Consider the following 18,768-nt stretch of genomic DNA (forward strand, 5'->3'; position numbering starts at 1 on the left):
AAGTTGAATTCTTGTAAAGAATGTTTATTACATTTTTTAAAAATAATTGAAGTCTTGTGAAGAATTTTATTATTTATAAAAATTTTTGTAAATAATTTTTTTTTTTTTTTTTTGAAAAATTTTATGGATATTTAAATTATTAAGAAACATGAAGATACCAATCACTCCGAGTCTTCGCAATAATTCAATTATTTTATTTATTTATTTGAATAAATAATCCTTTTTAGGAATTTAATTATTTTCAAAAATATTAAATAAAATACCACACTGACATTCAATTATTGTCAAAAATTTTAATTCCATTCTTTGTAAAATTTAATTATTTTAAAAAACTTTTTGCAGTTTAATGATTTTTAATATTTACTATTTTCAAAAAATTTTCAAACAGAATTCAATTATTTAAAAAAAATTTTGATAAAATTCTACGCAAACATTTAAATATTATCAAAAATAATAAAAATTTAACAGGAATTTCATTGTTTACCAATTTTTTTTTTAAATTTCTTAGCAATAATTCAATTATTTTTAAAAATAATAAAATTTTTTAAAGAGATTCAATTATTTTGATGAATAATAGATTTTTTTTAAGGATACAATAATTGTTTTCATAAATAATAAAACTCATCGCAGAATTTCAATTATTTCTAATATAATTTTAATCGAATTCCTCGAAAAATGTAATTATTCTTCAAAATCTTATTCAAATTCGTCGAAAAAAGTCAAATAGTTAGAAATTTGTTGATAAAATTCTGTATGAGAATTCAGTTTTTAAGAAACATTCATCAAATTATTCAATAATTTTTTAATTTTTGTATTTAAATAATTGAATTCTCGTCGAATTTGCTAATAAAAATTGTTTTAAAAATGAATTTCAGTAAAATTTTCGATAATTGAATATTAAAATTGATTATTAAAAGCATTATAACATGAATTTTTAGAAATAATTGTATTTTGAAAAAGTTTATTTGAATTTTTTAAAAAAATTATTTCAAGTTTTTATTTTCTAAATATTTAATTGAAAAATTTCCGAATAATCGAAATTTGATAAAATTGAATTGTAAATAAATGGATTTGAAAATTCTTAAGGAACTTTTTGAAAAATTATTAAAAATAATTGATAATTGATAATTAAATTCTTTTGAAGAATTTTAATAAACATTTTTGAAAAGAATTACATTTTTCGAGGAATTTATTTAAAATTGTATTAAAAATAATTTAAATCCCATGGAGAATTTTTATTATTTATGATAATAATTGAATTTTGATTTTTGTAAATAATTTAATTTTTTTTAAATTTTATAATAATATTCTTAAAAGTTATTGAATTTAAATTTAAATTTCCATGGAAAAATAATAATAATATTTGTTTCAAAAAGAATTTATTTATGTTTTCGAATAATTTTCCAATTAAAGAAATTCGTAATTAAATATAATTAAATGTATGTATATTTTAGTATTTACAAAACCTCGAAAGGTTCTTTAGAGAAATGTCAATTTTTCAATTTTAAAGAAAATATTAATCGATACTTGATAGTTGAATAGATGATAGTATTTTAGCATATTATTTAAAAAATCTTACACCTAATTTTTATGATAAATACGAATAAAAATTTGTCCGACATGTTCTGGATCTAATTTCCGTTAGCGACCTTTACATCTCATTTATTATGGAATTTCTCACAAAATTTCTATGAAAATTGGTTGTTTATTCCTGAAGTTATGCAGAAAGGTTATTCTGATAAAGTTCAGGTTAGTCAGCTAATGTGTTGGTTATACATTTTGCATTTTATTAAATATGTATGCTAACACACATCGTTAGTTATATTACCATCGAGTTGATTTAATTACCGAGATAAATTATATGCAAAGATAAGTATTTTCTTAACTTCTTGAGTATCTTGACTGCCAACTTTGTGAAAGTCCTTTTACCTCTTTTAAAGATTTTTTTTCTCGTTTTTTTTTTTTGCGTAAAACGAGAAAAAGACTCACTCGTCCTTGCGCAATCATGAGACCATAATCATATCGAACGCTAATAAGCTCCGTCTTGTCTCAAAATTACCGTTTATTAATTTCACGGTCATGGAGGTCTTCATGCTTTATGAAAAACGTTCCTTATTTCGCTTAAAGATATCAAGCGCAACTAATTTACTTTCATTATTCTACCGCGAATATATTGTTTATGTATACAATATATAACACTTGTAACACTAACAAAAGTAATTCGAATTTTATATTTTTGTACTCTGTTCTCGAAAAGAAAATAGAAAAATCTAAAATTAAACACTGATTCGTATTTAAAAACACGTTTTTTTAATAAAACTGGACTTTAAAAAAAGAATTTGGTAATTTAAATTAAAGTGACTGAATAATCTTGTGAAGATGGATGTACGCAAATTGAAATGAAATTAGAAGTTTCACTGGAAAGTAGTTCTGTGCAATCAACAATAAATTTAACGTGGGCATCAGACCTGAAAGTTTTTTTTTTAGGAAGGCTTTGTCCTTCCCTCTCATTTCCTTCATACATAAAACAATCTAACTGGCTCGTCTATTCTTTTTCACAGCTTTTATAACTCAATTATTCCGAGCTGAATATTCTTTTATCGTTTTAATGAAATTAATTTTGTCCTCATTGTTAATGTAATCACGATACAGTATTTATAGTTTTTACATCGTTTTTGAATCTTTTTTTTAATTTTTAATTTTTCATTTAATAAAATAGAAAACAAATTAAAATGTTATAAATTGCATTCTAAACTTTATGGAGGAGAATTTGTCAAGTGCAGCAAGTTGAAATATTTTTCCCTTTTTTGCAAAAAGGAAGTAAAAGTTAATTCAGTTTTGTACCTGTGTGGAAGGTACTTATTAGCATACCAATTAACAGTTTTTAAAAGAATTTGTCTTCTTCTCTTTTTTTTTGCTGAGTCTAGACAGACACAGAATATATATAGTCTATTCAATGGTCTCTTGCATAATCCTTAACTTCCTCGCATGACGTGACAAATCTGAAGACACACATTCACATGAAAGTAGTTTGGACCGGTTCATATTATTAGAGAATTTATAATCGTTTCGTTTTTGTAACTTTATTTCGAAAATAAAGACTATTATTTATGCATTAAAAAACAAATCAAGTTCACAATTAGTGACACAAAAGTGAAATGACAGAAGAAAGATGAGATAAAAACAATTACTAAATATTTTTATAGTATCATCATAAACAAGCCTAACGCAGTAAATCGTGAGGTATTAAAAAATGTTGCAGATTAAATTAACATTAAAAAATATTAAAATAATCAATTTTGGTGTTATTTTTTACAATGAATGAAATTTTAGCTTATTAAATTTTTTCGTAACTATAAAACATGAAGATATCGATAACTCCGAGTTCGGAGTGATTCGACTCGGAGTGCTCGATTTCTTCATATTTTATAATAATTAAAGATGACCAAGTAATAAAATCATTATTTTATATTATGAGAATATTATACTTCTTCAAAATTATTTACATTATATTTCAATTCAATTATTATTTTCAAAAATTTTTTACTACAATTTTACTTTATATCTATTTTTAATAATTTTCGAAAAAGTTCTTTGGCAATTTTCAAATCCATTTGTTTACAATATTAAATTTCACGAAATTTTAATTATTCGTAAATTCTTCAATTAAATATACATTAGAAATTAAAAACTTCAAATAATATAACAAAAATTTAAACTTTTTCAAAAAAATTAATTTCAAAATTCAATTATTTCTAAAAATTCACGCTATATTGCTTTTAATATTCAATTATAATCTAAAAGTTTAACTGAAATTCATTTTTATGAAATGAAAATCAATCTTTATTAGAAAATTCTACAAGAATTTAATTATTTAAATGCAAAAGTAAATAATTTATTGAATAATTGAATATTTCTGAAAATTCAATTCTCATAAAGAATTTTAGTAACAAATTTTTAAATAATTGAATTCTTTTGTCGTGGTTTATTATAACTTGCATGAACATAATTACTTTTTTCAAGGAATTCAATTTTAATTGTATGAAAAAAAAATGAAACGCTGCGATGAGTTTTATGAGAATTTTCAAATTTATTCGTTTACAATTCAATTTTACAAAATTTCAATTATTTGGAAATTCTGCAATTAAATATATATTGAAAAATATAAATTTGGAAATTGGCTCGAATTTTTTGTGATTAATAATTATTTTTAATTATTTTCAATTATTTTCAATTTTTCTTAAATATTTACAATTTTTTTAAAATATTTTTAATTATTTTCAAATGTTTTTTAAAAGTTTTAATTAATTTTGAATATTTTCAATTATTCTTAAATATTTACAATTTTTTTTTAATATTTTCAATTAGCTTTAATTTTTAAAATGTTTCAATTATTTCGGAATATTCTTGATTATTTTCAAATAGTTTCAATTACTTCAAAATATTTTTAATTATTTTTAAAGGGTTTCAATTAATTCTGAAAACTTTTCAATTATTTTTAAATATTTTCAATTAGTTTGTAAAATTTTCAAATATTTTTAAATACTTTCAATTAATTCTAAACGATTCGAATTATTTTTAAATGTTTCTAATCATTTTCAAATATTTTTAATTGTTTCGAAAAATTTTTAATTATTTTTAAATATTTTCAATTATTTTTAAATAGTTCCAATTATTTCGTAACAATTTCAAATATTTTTAAATACTTTCAATTATAGTTCTAAACGATTTGAATTTTTGTTAAATGTTTCTAATTATTTTGAAATGTTTTTAATTGATTCGAAATATTTTTAACTATTTTTAAATATTTACAATTCTTTTTAAATACTTTCTAATTATTTTTAAATACTTTTTAATTATTTTTAAATACTTTTTAATTATTATTAAATACTTTTTAATTATTTTTAAATACTTTTTAATTAATTTCAATGATTTTAGTTTGAAACTTTTTCAAAATTTAATTATTTCTAATAATCCACGTTATAATGCTTTTAATATTTAATTATAATCTAAAATTTTAACTGAAATTCATTTTTAAAACTATTTTTATCAGTAAATTCTACGAGAATTCAATTATTTGAATAAAAAAATAAATAATTTATTAATTTCATGTTTCTTGAATTTAAATTCTCATAAAAAATGTTATTAACAAATTTTTTAAATCATTAAATTCTTTGGACGAATTTTAATAAACATTTTTTTAAGAATAATTACATTTTTCGATTAAAATTGCATTAAAAATAATTGAAATTCTGCAATGAATTTTATTATTTATGAAAATAATTGAATTTTTGCGAAAAAATTTATAAAAAAATTTGTAAATAATTGAATTCCTGTAAAAATTTCTATTATTTATGAAAATAATTGATTGATTGCGTAGAATTTTATTCAAATTTTTTTTATATTGGAATTCCTTTAGAAAATTTTATTGAAGTAGTAGATATTGAAAATCATTGATTTTTAGGAAACTTTTAAAAATAATTGAAATTTTGACAAGAATTTGATTAAAATAATTTTTGTAAAATAATTGAATATCAGAGAAGAATTTTATTATTTATAAAGAGAATTGAAATTTTGACGAGATTTTTTTTAAATTTTGGAACACAATTGAATTTAGTAAATATGTTACTAAGTTAGTTAGTAAGTTAGTAACTAACTAACTTACGAACTTACTATTCTCCCTGTAGAAGCTAAATTCGTTGAATTTTTACAAATCGTTGACTTTGGTGTTTTATTTAAAGTAAAATTTCATTCATAGTTGAAAAATAACACCAAAATAGATTATTTTAATCCTTTCTGGTGTTAATTTAATCCTAGAGGGATTAAACTGTTGCAGATTATTTTAATCCATTCTGGTGTTATTTTAACACCTCACGTTTTACTGTGAAGCCTATGTAACTAGGGAGAAGGATTGTTTTGATTCCAAAAAATATATCATTTGTTAAAATTACTTGGATCTTTCTTTTAACTTTGTTTCTTTTGTTAAAACATTTTTTGCTTGGATCAAATTTGAAACGTTCTAAATTTATAAATATATTATGTGATGTCTCATATGACTCAGATCGCGAACAATTCCTTTTGAGACTTGAGATTCTACGTCATTAATACCCACACAGAACGGCATTTCACATTAGTTGGCATTAAGATAATATTCATCATCTTGAAAATATAATGCGCGATTTTTAGGGGAAAAATGAAATTATTCAATTATTCCTTAACTTAACATGATGTGGAATGAATTTCATGGTCAAATTCCTGAGATATATTCTCTTTTTCTTCTACTTAAAGGTATGGTGTATTATTATTATCTTCCTTGACGTAAAAAGCTGAAGCAATCCGGTTTTCACTCCTCGTTTCTTCTTTAGAGGCAATGGCACGTGCTATGCTAGAAATAACCATAAATTCCAAGTATATGCTTCTTCTCCTATATTTATTTATACTAATACATAAATATAGTGAATATAGTCCGATAACTGACAAGATTAGAAGTTGCAACCTAAATGATACACGTTACTTCACTCCACTTTTTCCTTGCAATGAATTCCTTCGCGATAGATCCGAGAACTCGTTTTGCCAGAATAACGAACATTAGCAAAAGGTTACCACAGCGTTACACAATGTGTCACAATTTAAATTTAAATCTCTTTCAATTAAACATCAGATTCTTCGTCACAACAATGGAAAAATACAACACTTTCTTCAACAATGAAGAAAGGAAGAATGAAGAAAAAAGTGTTGGGCTAAAATAAAACTGAAAACGGTCACTTTGAATCATTTGTAAACTATAGACTTTCGTTTAAAAAGAAATTCGATTATTTATCTTGATTCGGAGTAATAATAAAAAGAGAATAAAATATACTTATAATATAAATATAAAATAAAATAACCTAAGACTTCAAAACCTGGTAACTTCCAAAATAAAAAATATATTTCATGAGGAAAAAGTGTATACTGTCTATCAAAAATCATAGATACAGGGCTCGAACTTGGTCCGTAAATCCCGTAAAGGTCCGTAAATTTACTTCCAGTCCGTAAAAGTTCATTTTCTTGAAAAAAGGTCGGTAAAGTCCGCAATTCGATTGAGAAAAGACGATAAATTCGTAAATTGTACGATATAATTTAGAGAATTTTAGAAAAATTACAAATTATTGCAGAAACTCAATTATTTTCAAAAGTAATAAAATTCTACGCAAAGCTTTAATTATTTTCATAAAATAATAAAAATTTTACAGGAATTCAATTATTTACAAATTTTTTTATAAATTTCTTCGCAATCATTCAATTATTTTCCTAAAAAAATTGTTTTACACGGATTCAATTATTTACGTAAATAATAAAATTTATTCTTTTCAGGAATTCAATTATTTTCGTAAATAATAAAACTCATTGCAGAATTTCAATTATTTTTAATACAATTTTAATAAAATTTCTCGAAAAATGTAATTATTCTTCAAAATTTTATTAAAAAATTTATTAAAAAATTGTTTTTTTTGTATTTAAATAATTAAATTCTAGTAGAATTTTCTAACTAAAAATTGATTTAAAAATAGATTTCAGTTAAAATTTTAAATTATAATTGAATATTAAAAGCATTAGAGCGTGAATTTTTAGAAATAATTGAATTTTTAAAAGGTTTCAAATTAAAATCTTTGAAAATCTGAATTTTTCATATTTTTAACTAAGAGTTCTGTGAAATTAAATTTTTTGAGAAAGTTTAATTGTGGATTTTTTTGAAAATTATTTCAAGTTTTTATTTTCTAATATATATTTAATTGAAGAATTTATGAATAATTGAAATTTTGTAAAATTGAATGAAAAACAAATGAATTTGAAAATTCTCAAAAAAAACTTTTTCAAGAATTATAAAAAATAATACATTTAAAGAAGAATTTTAAGTCAAAAACACGAAAAAAAATTTAATTTTGGAAAAGTTACAAATTATTGCAGAAATTCAATTATTTTCAAAAATAATAAAATTCTTTGCAAAAATTCAATTAAGTTCTAAAATGTAAAAAAAATTCTTGTCAAAATTTTAATTATCTTTATAAATAATAAAATTTTTTTTCCGAAATTCAATTATTTTCAAAAATTTTAATAAAATTCTTATCAAATTTTCAATTATTTTCAAAAATGTTCCTCAACAATGATTTACAATATCTACTATTTTAATAACATTTTCCAAAGGAATTCAATTATTTAAGAAAAATTTTAATATAATTATTCTAATTAATAAATAATATAATAAATATATAATATAATAAATATATAATTAATAAATATTATAAATAATACAATTTTTTACAGGAATTCAATTATTTGCATAAATAATAAAATCCTTTTTAGAAATATAATTATTTTCACATAAATAAAACTCATTGCAGAATTTCAATTATTTTTAATACAATTATAAATATATAAATTGCTCAAAAAATAAATTTCTTAATAATTTTCTTAAATTTCTTCTAAAGAATCTAATTATTTTCGAAAATGTTAATAAAATTCTAGTCAAGAATTCAATTAAGTATCTTCATAAGTAATTAAATTCTTCGCAAAAAAGTCAATTATTCTTAAAAATTATTATTTTTATTTTTAATACAATTTCAATCGAATTCCTCGAAAAATGTCATTATTCTTTTCATTTCATTTCATTTATTCTTAAAAATTGTATTAAAATTCGTCGAAAGAATTCAATTATATTTAAAAATTTGTTGATAAAATTCTTTATAGAAATTGAATTTTAAGAAACATTTAATTGTTCAATATATTATTTATTTTTGTATTCAAATAATTGAATTCTCTCAGAATTTTCTCTAATAAAAATTAATTTAAATATGAATTTCAGTTAAAATTTTAGATAATAATTGAATATTAAAAGCGTGAATTTTGAGAATTAATTGAATTTTGGGATAAATTTGAAATTAATTTTTTTGAAAAAGTTTAATTGAATTTTTTTATATTATTTTAAGGTTTTATTTTCTAATATATATTTAATTGAAGAATTTAATAATAATTGTAATTTCAAATGCATTTTGAAAATTGTCAAAGAAGTTTTTCGAAAATTATTAAAAATAATCGATTTAAAGAAGAATTTTAGTTAAAAATTCTTAAAAATAATAATTGAATTGGTAATGATTTTATCCCTCGGTAATCTTTAATTATTATAAAATATGAAGAAACGAACACTCCGATGAGTCGAAGACTCGGAGTGATCGTTTCTTCTTATTTCGATATGTTATCGATATCTTCATGTTTTATAGTTATGAAAAATTTAATTTTTAGTTTTAAGTAAAATCTTCTCTTATTTGACTCGAACTGGTTATATTTTTCTTAGTAATCGGTCCGTAATTTTTTATTTTTGGTAACTTGAAAACCGGAGACATTTGGATTTTGACACCTCGTAATTAGAAAATACAACTTTATTTTCGAAAAAATCAAAAAACACTGGTTGTATTTAAATGAAGGCGCGCACGTACATCTGCATTGAAGAATTTATTAAATTGAAGAATATTTTTCTTGACGTTTATAATTGTTCTAATAATAGACTTTCTCCAAATACACTTATGAAATCGTTTTAAGTAGAGACAATCTGCACCTTTCGTTTGCCTTTATGCATATTATAGTGATCTGAACGATGCAAAATCAAATGATCTAGGAAGTCTAAGAGGTTAGTCACGAAGCAAGAAATTAGTATTGGCAGGAGAACCCCATACTCAAATATTTTTAATTTCAAATGTCAATGTTTACCCACACACGCTTGAACCATGGGAGATGAACCCTCCATTCAGGATCAGAGGTTACAACGTGCCATGGGAATATGTGCCCAACATATACTATAATACTGATTCCTCCAACTTCGTTAACCTACAAATGTTTCATAATGAATATTGTTTAAGAACAGTGCAGCATTAAAGCATCCTAACATTCCTAACACCTTCTTTCGAAACTTTTACTTTTTAATTTTTTGGTCACCATTATTTATCGTTTTGTTTCTATTATTCACTCTTAACATTAAAAGTATCAAATTGCAACGAATTGATACCAAAAATGAGGATTAAATCAGAAATTGATCCAAATTTTTGGCATGAATTTGATTCACTAGAGTTGTAAAATAATCCAAACACCAGTTTTCTTGAAAGTATATAAAATTGATACCAATTTGATACTTTCAAAAAAATTCTGTGTTTGGATTATTTTACAACTCTTCTGAATCTAAATTTTTGTCTTTTGCCTCAAAGTCTATTTTTTATCACGAGGAAGAAAGAAACTGTATTTTCAAATTCAAATAATTCATACGTACGAGTATATGTTTGTAAAATAAAGTGTAACTGAAGCGTGGATATGACAAGCATGCTAAGGGCACGAGAAAATAGCAGCTCGTTTCCTGAGACTAGTTGAAGCAAAATATTATGTAGTTCCTGTTGAACTGGATGAGAGTTTCAGCTGGAACGTACATTATTATTATTGTAACACTTAAAAAGAATTCTTAGAAAACGTCATTTAGATAAAACATGCAGTATATATATTTTTTTTTTGCTTACTAAAATGTTGCATGAAATAAAAAAAATTACGCCACTTTTTTAATATAGCGAAAGTTGTCTTTAATTTAGTTATTTTTAATTTTAAAATTGTATAAATTTCCATTGAAAGAAGTAAAAACGTGAGTTTCAAGTTTACTTTTAAAGACATTCGACGATATCAAAAATTTTCGAAAATAGCTTGAAAAAAAGTTTATAGCATGTAGATTACATGTACCAAAGGATATCAACCTTTATGGTATAAAAGTTATACTTAATTTATAAATTCGTTTTATTTTACATTGAAAAGGATCAAACTTCGATGAATGGTTAGACGTTGTCGATTTATAAGCAACAGTGTTCATGGTAATGATTAAAAAAATGTGACACATAACAGAATTTAATTTATTTAAATTTATAACAATAATATTTTTTTAAAAAAAATAAAAAAATTTTATGGTTAAAAAATTTGAATAAATTCAAAATAATTTATTACTTTTAATAAAAAATTCTATATAGTTCTATAAATATAAATAAATTTAAATCCTCACACGTCATGTGTGACTTATTTAAACATTACTGTGTGAACATTGTCATTTGTGTATCGAAAACGTCTATAAGAAGCTATATTTTATTTTCCTGATTTTTTCCTAATTTTCATGAAAAATATTTTCTTTTTTCTTATCCTGATGCTAATAAATTGAATTCCTGCAACGAATTATATTATTCATGAATGAATTTAAATATTTATAAAAATAATTTAATTCTTACAAAGAATTTTATAAAAATTTTTAAATAATTGTTTTCTTTCGACTAATTTTATGCAAATTCTAATTTAAATAATTGAATTCCTGAGAAATTTTTATTATTCATGAAAAGAATTGAATTCTTAGGAAGATATTTACAAAAATTTTTTTAAATCATTGAATTCTGTTTGGAAATTTTATGAAATAAACAATAGATTTTAAAAATCATTGATTTGCAAAAAGTTTCTAGAAATAATTAAATTTGACAGAGAATTCTACTAAAACTTTTGACAATAATATTGAATGTCTGAGTGAAATTATATTTAATTTTTTTGGAAATAATTCAATTCCTAAATTAAGCATTTTATTATTTATGAATATTATTAAATTCTTGCGAACGAATTTATTAGAATTTTTAAAAATAATTCAATTTACAAGAAGAAATTTATTACTTTTAAAAATAATTGAAATTCTTCGATGAGTTTTATTATTTATGAAAATAATTGAATTCTTTCAAAGAATTTTAAAAAAAATTTTGTTTTAGTATTAATTGAATTGAAATTAAATTTTTAAGAATAATTCCATTTTTGAGCAATTCTTGTAAAATTGAATTGAAAGTAATTGAAATCTTGCGATGAATTTTATTATTATAAAAAATTTTTGTTTTAGTATTAATTGAAATTAAATTTTTAAGAATAATTACATTTTTGAGCAATTCTTGTAAAATTGAATTGAAAGTAATTGAAATCTTGCGATGAATTTTATTATTTATGAAAATAATTGAATTTTTATAACGAATATTATTACAATTGTTTTAAATAATTGAATTCCTGAAAAGAATTTTATTATTTATGAAAATAATTGAATTAATGCGAAAAATTTTATTAAAATGCGTGTAAAAAGAATGGAATTTCTTTGAAAAATTTTGTTATTTTTGAAAATAATTATTTTTTTCGAAATATAATAAATATTATGAAAATTTCATTTTAAATAATTGAATTCTTGTGAAAAATTTTATTTGTGAAATTAATTGAATTTTTCTATTAATTAATTTATAATAGTATTAAAAAGAATTGAAATTATTTGATGAGTTTTATTATTTATGAAAATAATTGAATTCTTGCATAGAATTTTATCAAAAATTTTTTTAAAAAATTTAATTTTTATGAAAAATGTTATCATTAGTGAAAGTAATTGAATTATTGTGAAAAATTGCATACAAATTTTGTTAAATAATTTGTTTTTTCGAAATTTTTTTGAAAATGCTATTCTAAATTAATTGAATTCTTGTGGAAATTTTATTATTTATAAAAATAATTGAATTTTAGATGAATTTTATCAAGTTTTTTTTAAATAATTGAATTCTTTTGCGACATTTTATGAAAATACTAGATTTTGAAAATAATTGAATTTTCGAATATTTTTTGAAAATAATTAAATCGTTTTAAAGAATTTTATTATAAATTTTGAGAATAGTTTTTTTGATTTTTAGTATTAGCGAATTTAAAGTAGTAGAAAATCTCAAAAAAAAAAACAGAAATAGTAGCTTTTTAGTTGCTAAAATCGAAAAAAGTACCCAATTAGTAGCATAACGTAAAAAAAGTAGTAAATAGTAGGTTTTAGTAGAATAGTAGAATAGTAGAATAGTACAATAGTAGAATAGTACAATAGAATTTCTACATGAATTCTACTAAATTTTAATTGATTTTTAATTAGAAAGAATATAAATTTCGTGAAATAATTTTTTTAACATTATATTATTGTCTGGTTACTAAATTTAATGAATTATATAAATTCAAAAATTTGAATTTAAATTTTTTAAAATTTAAAATTTTTTTTTTTTTTTTTAATAATTTTCCTTTCATTTATTATTATTATTATAAAGTTGAAAAAAAATAATTTCAGGAATTTAAATTTTTTCTAATTAAACTTTGCTAAAATTTACTAGAATTCCTGTAGAAATTCTACAGGATCATTCTAGTAAAATTCTGTAGAAACATTCACTATAGATTTCATATAGAATGATTCTAGTGAAATTCTATAGAATCTAAATTCCAGAAATCAGCGTTGACAAAATCCTTTTACAATGATATATATATATATATATATATATTTGTAAATATATTGAAAATAGATAAATATACACAAGTTTTATCTAATTTATTTGTGTCTGCATTGCGCGTATTCATTGTATGTATGTGCATTCTCGCTTCGGGAATCAATCAGTTTTCAATGCGAGCTTTCGCAGTGCGCCGCTTGTTAACGCTCGTTCCTATATTTATTTGTTTAACGAATGCATAATATATTTATGAAATATCGAAAACAATGTTAAATATTACGTAATAAAATTGTTCTTGCATCATGGATAAATTTCTTCCTCGAATGCATCAGAATCTTTATCTCTCTTGTTTTGTTAAACTTTGTAGCTCACGGAAAACATAATCATTTTCACGCACTGCTGCATTTTTTCAATGTAACTACATTGTATTTTTTTCGCCATTCCTGCGCGGATAACAAATAATAAACAATGAACGACGATACTGTTATACATTCGTCTTTTCAAATTATGTGATCGTTTTTTTAACTATACGGTTTATTAAATTAGACTTGGATAAAAATATTACAAAATAATTCTATATCAAAGCAATAATTACACTTATTACCTATGATTGATAGTCGGTTATGATACCGAATCAAAAATTTTATTGGTTTGACAAAAGTTTGATTTTACTTATTATGGATAATTATTTTTAATTAATTATATGCCTAATGCAGCACTCAAAGCAGTGAAAGTATTTAAAAAGAAAAATTAAAAAATTAAAAAAAAAACAAAAATTAAAAATTACAGGCCATTTACGGACCAACTGACAAAAATAGAATCAGGCCGAATCAAATAAGAAAACATTTTACTTAAAACTAGAAATTCAATTTTTCATAATTCTATAAAACATGAAGAAATCGATAACTCCGAGTCTTCGACTCGAAGTCATCGCTTTCTTCATGTTTTATAATAATTAATAATAATTATTAATAAAAATTAATAAAAATAATTTATAATAATTAAAATCATTATCAATTCAATTATTATTTTTAAGAAGTTTTATCTAAAATTCTTCTTTATAAATATCGATTATTTTTAATAATTTTCGAAATAATTCTTTGACAATTTTCAAATTCATTTCTTTAGGCAATATTCAATTTTACGAAATTTTAATTCTTTGTAAATTCTTTAATTAAATAAATATTAGAAAATAGAAACTAAAAATAATATTAAAAAAACCAATTAAACTTTTTCAAAGAAATTAATTACAAAATTCAATTATTTTTTTAAATTCACGCTCTATTGCATTTAATATTCAATTATTATCTAAAATTTTAACTGAAATTCATTTTTATGAAATGAAAATCAATTTTTATTAGAAAATTCTACTAGAATTCAATTATTTAAATACAAATTTAAATGTGAAAATGCAAATAAATAATTTATTGAATAATTTAACGTTTGTTAAAATTCAATTCCCATAAAAAATCGTTATCAACAAATTTTCAAATAATTGAATTCTATCAACGAATTTTAATAAAATTTTAAAGAATAATTACATTTTTCGAGAAATTCGATTAAAATTGTATTGAAAATAATTGAAATTCTGCATTGGATTTTATTATTTATGAAAATAATTGAATTCTTACGAAGAATTTTATTAAAATTTTCGAGAATAATTAAATTCTTGTAAAAACTTAACAGGAATTCAATTATTATCAAAAATATCAGAATTTTAGCAGAAATTCAAACATTTTAAAAAGTTTTGATAAAACTTTTTTTGGTAGAAATTCAATTATTTTTAAAAAAATTTTTAAAAAATGTCTCGATAAAATTCAATTATTTTTAAAATTTTAATGAAATTCTTGTAAAAAATTAACAGTAATTTAATTATTTTCAAAAATATCAAAATTTTAGCAGAAATTCAAACATTTTAAAAAGTTTTGATAAAACTTTTTTTTGTAGAAATTCAATTATTTTTAAGACAATTTAAAAAAATGTCTCGATAAAATTCAATTATTTTTAAAATTTTAATGAAATTCTTCGAAAAAATTCAATTATTATAATCTAAGATTTTAACTGAAATCTATTTTTAAATCAATGTTTATGAGAAAATTCTACCAGAATTCAATTATTTAAATACAAGAACAAATAATATATTGAATAATTCAATGTTTCTTGGAATTCAATTTCTATTAAAAATGTTATCAACAAATTTTTAAATAATTAAATTCTTTGGACGAATTTTAAGAAAATTTTTAAGAATTTTTTCGAGGAATTCAATTAAAATTCTATTGAAAATAATTGAATTCCTGAAAAGAATTTTATTATGTTTACGAAAATAATTTAATCCCCGTAAAAATTTTATTATTTATAAAAATAGTTGAATGATTGCGAAGAAATTTATAAAAAAAATTTGTTATTAATGAAATTCTTGTGAAATTTTTACTATTTTTTGACAATAGTTAAAAGTTTTTGTAGAATTTTATTAATTTTTTTTTTTAAATAATTAAATTCTTTTGGTAAATTTTATGAAAATAGTAGATAATGAACAATATTTAATTTTTGCAAAGAATAAATTAATTACTTTTGAAAATAATTGAAATTTTGCAATGGATTTTATTAAAATTTTTGAAAATAATTTAATTTTATTACTTTATAAAATAATTGAATTTTTTAATGAATTTTAATAAAATTTTTGAAAATAATTGAATTTTGTCGAAGAATTTTGCTATTTATTTATAAAGTTAATTGAAATGTTGACAATGTTTTTTTTTTATTTTTTGAAAATAATTGAATTTCAGAGAAGAATTTTAATATTTCTAAAGAAAATTGAAATTTTGACGAGAATTTAAAAAAAAATTTTAAATATAATTGAATTTTCGCGAAGAATTTTATTACCGAATTTTTCAGGATTTACGGACTTACTTCGAGCCCTGCTAATGCATAAATTAATAAAAAAAATAAAAAAATATTGTCCTAAAAATTACTTAAATTAATAAATTAATATAGTTTATTTTAATTTTTTTCTAAAATTAGGAAATATGATTTATTTCTTTTTTTTATGCTTCTATATTAAAAAAAACGAAACTTTTACTTCTTTTTTCTTGAAAATTGTCTGATGATGCTAGTTTTTATTCTTTCTGGAGCGCATTGTTCCTAGAAGTAAATCGATCATTTAGTCTATTAATCATTCATTTTTATTTGAAGAAAGAAAAAAAGTACACAAAGCTCACAAAAGTTTTAAGGAAAAGATAAGAGAACAAACTCTTCGTGTATATGTATTTATGTATATATAGATAGTTTCCCGATGGCATGGCACGCAACCGATTCTAAGCAATGTGATTTTTGTTTCAGGATTCATAAATTGCAATTCCAACACGCTACAGTCCCTCGCACAGCTACACGGTGAGTTTTCAAAAAATATTTATTTCCCATAGTATAGAGAATAACCGAAGAGGTTTCCATCAACTTTTATTATCTTTTTGGATTATATATCATCACTATACATCTTGTACACTTTTAATTGTGTGAAAAATGATAATAAACCTTGATTTTATAAATAATATTATTTTTTATTTTTTAAAATAATAAAAATTATGCAAAGAAGAGGTTGTATTATTTTAGACTGAGTTTTGAAATGAAACCGCAAGATGAAGATGGCGACAATAAACAAAAAGAGAAAATACAATGGGTCGAAAAAGCAAAGTAAAGTGTCGTTGGTTAGGGAAGCTAAATAGAAGGGAATGCTTGAGAAAAGTGCTTTGTTGTTGGGAATTACTTAATTAAAATTTATAGTTATATATAATACCTAAAGTAAGAATAATGCTTTCTATTTGGCAGAGAGAAAGTCGCAATTCGTTCTTTCTATTTTTTTATTTTTTTCTTTACTTTTCACTCCTTCAAGCTTAATTTCATGATAAAGGTCTTGATTAGAGACAAACTTGATTTTAAAAATCCAAGACCTTTCTTTCTCTTTCTCTTATAAGCACAATTTTTTCCAGTTTACGGAAAATTAATATCCATTTTCATTCATTTGCAAAATTTCATTAAAATTTTTAAACATTTTATTCAATAACAAAATTAAAGGAAAGAAACAGTTAAAATTTTTGTCTTCATTACATAAATACTTTACTTCCTTTTGAAAATTTTTATTTCATGAATAATGTTATAATTTGCATTTTTATGTTTTGACAATACAATTCAATTCTTAAAAGAACACAAAAAATTACTTTTTTCAAAATTCCTAATATTTAGTAAAAAAAATACTAAAATCCTAAAACCTACCATTTACTAGGTACTTTTTTTACGTTCTGATACTATTTGCGTACTTTTTTTAGATTTCAGCCACTAGAAGCTTTCATTTCCCCTACTTTAAAATCGCTAATACCAGAAATCAAAAAACTATTCTCAAAAAATGATAATCAAATTCTTTAGACCGATTCAATTATTTTCAAAAAAATATTCGAAATTCAATTATTTTTAATATCTAGTATTTTCATAAAATTTCGCAAAAGGTTTCAATTATTTAAAAAAAATTTATAACATTCATCCGAAATTCAATTATTTAACAAAAACTGATAAAATTCATCAAACATTCAATTATTTTTATAAATACCTAATAAAATTCTTCTCAGGAATTCAATTATTTTTTAAAATTTTAATAAAATTCTTAGCAATTATTCAATTATTTTCATAAATAAAAAAAATTCATAGCAGGATTTCAAATATTTTTAATACAATTTTACACGAATTGCTCAAAAAATGTAAATTAATTAATTCTTAAAAATTCAATTTCAATTCCTCGAAAAAATTAATTATTTAAAAAAATGTTTTTTTAAATTCTTTGGAAGAATTCAATTATTCAGAAAAATATTAGAATTTTTCACAAGAATTCAATTATTTTCAAATATTTTAATAAAATTGTTCGAAAGAATTCAATTATTTTAAATACAATTTTAATTAAATTTTTTTTTGAAATAATTTAATTATTCTTTTATATTTTAATAAATTTCTTTCGTAGAATTCAATTATTTGCATAAATAATGCTTCGTAAGAATTCAATTATTAAAGATAACTAACAAAATTATTCCCAAAAATTCAATTAATTTGAGGCATTTTAATAAAATTCTTTGCAAAATTCAATTATTTTCATAAATAACAATATTATTCACAAGAATTCAATTAATTTTTAAGAGTAATAAATTTTTTCTTAAAATTTCAATTTTAAAAAAAAAATCTGATAAAATCGTTCATATAAGAATTCAATTATTTTCAAAAAATAATAAAATGCTTTTTAGGAATTCAATTACACAGGAACACAAAATTTTTTTTAAAGAAAGTATAGACCGGACCATGTTTTTTATATGTTTTTTGAGTCGCTTAATTCGAATCCGAACTCAGTTTTGCGCCATCACGTCAAGTTTCTTCAAAATGGCGGATCCAATATGGCTGTCGAATTTATTAA

General features: G+C 20.9%; 1 protein-coding gene across 4 annotated transcripts in view; it reads left to right on the forward strand.

Annotated features, from left to right (window-relative positions):
• LOC122498776 (cytoplasmic polyadenylation element-binding protein 2) overlaps positions 1 to 18,768 on the forward strand; it is a 507,210-nt gene that overhangs the window by 327,685 nt on the left and 160,757 nt on the right. For all 4 annotated transcript variants that reach the window (XM_043606690.1, XM_043606689.1, XM_043606687.1 and 1 more), the window contains exon 3: positions 16,659 to 16,709. In XM_043606690.1, coding sequence (XP_043462625.1) covers positions 16,659 to 16,709 — 51 coding nt within the window. The remainder of the gene's footprint in view (positions 1 to 16,658; positions 16,710 to 18,768) is intronic.

The sequence above is a fragment of the Leptopilina heterotoma genome, unplaced genomic scaffold (genome assembly GCF_015476425.1).
Source record: "Leptopilina heterotoma isolate Lh14 unplaced genomic scaffold, ASM1547642v1 Lhet_16, whole genome shotgun sequence".
Classification (NCBI taxonomy): Eukaryota; Metazoa; Arthropoda; class Insecta; order Hymenoptera; family Figitidae; genus Leptopilina; species Leptopilina heterotoma.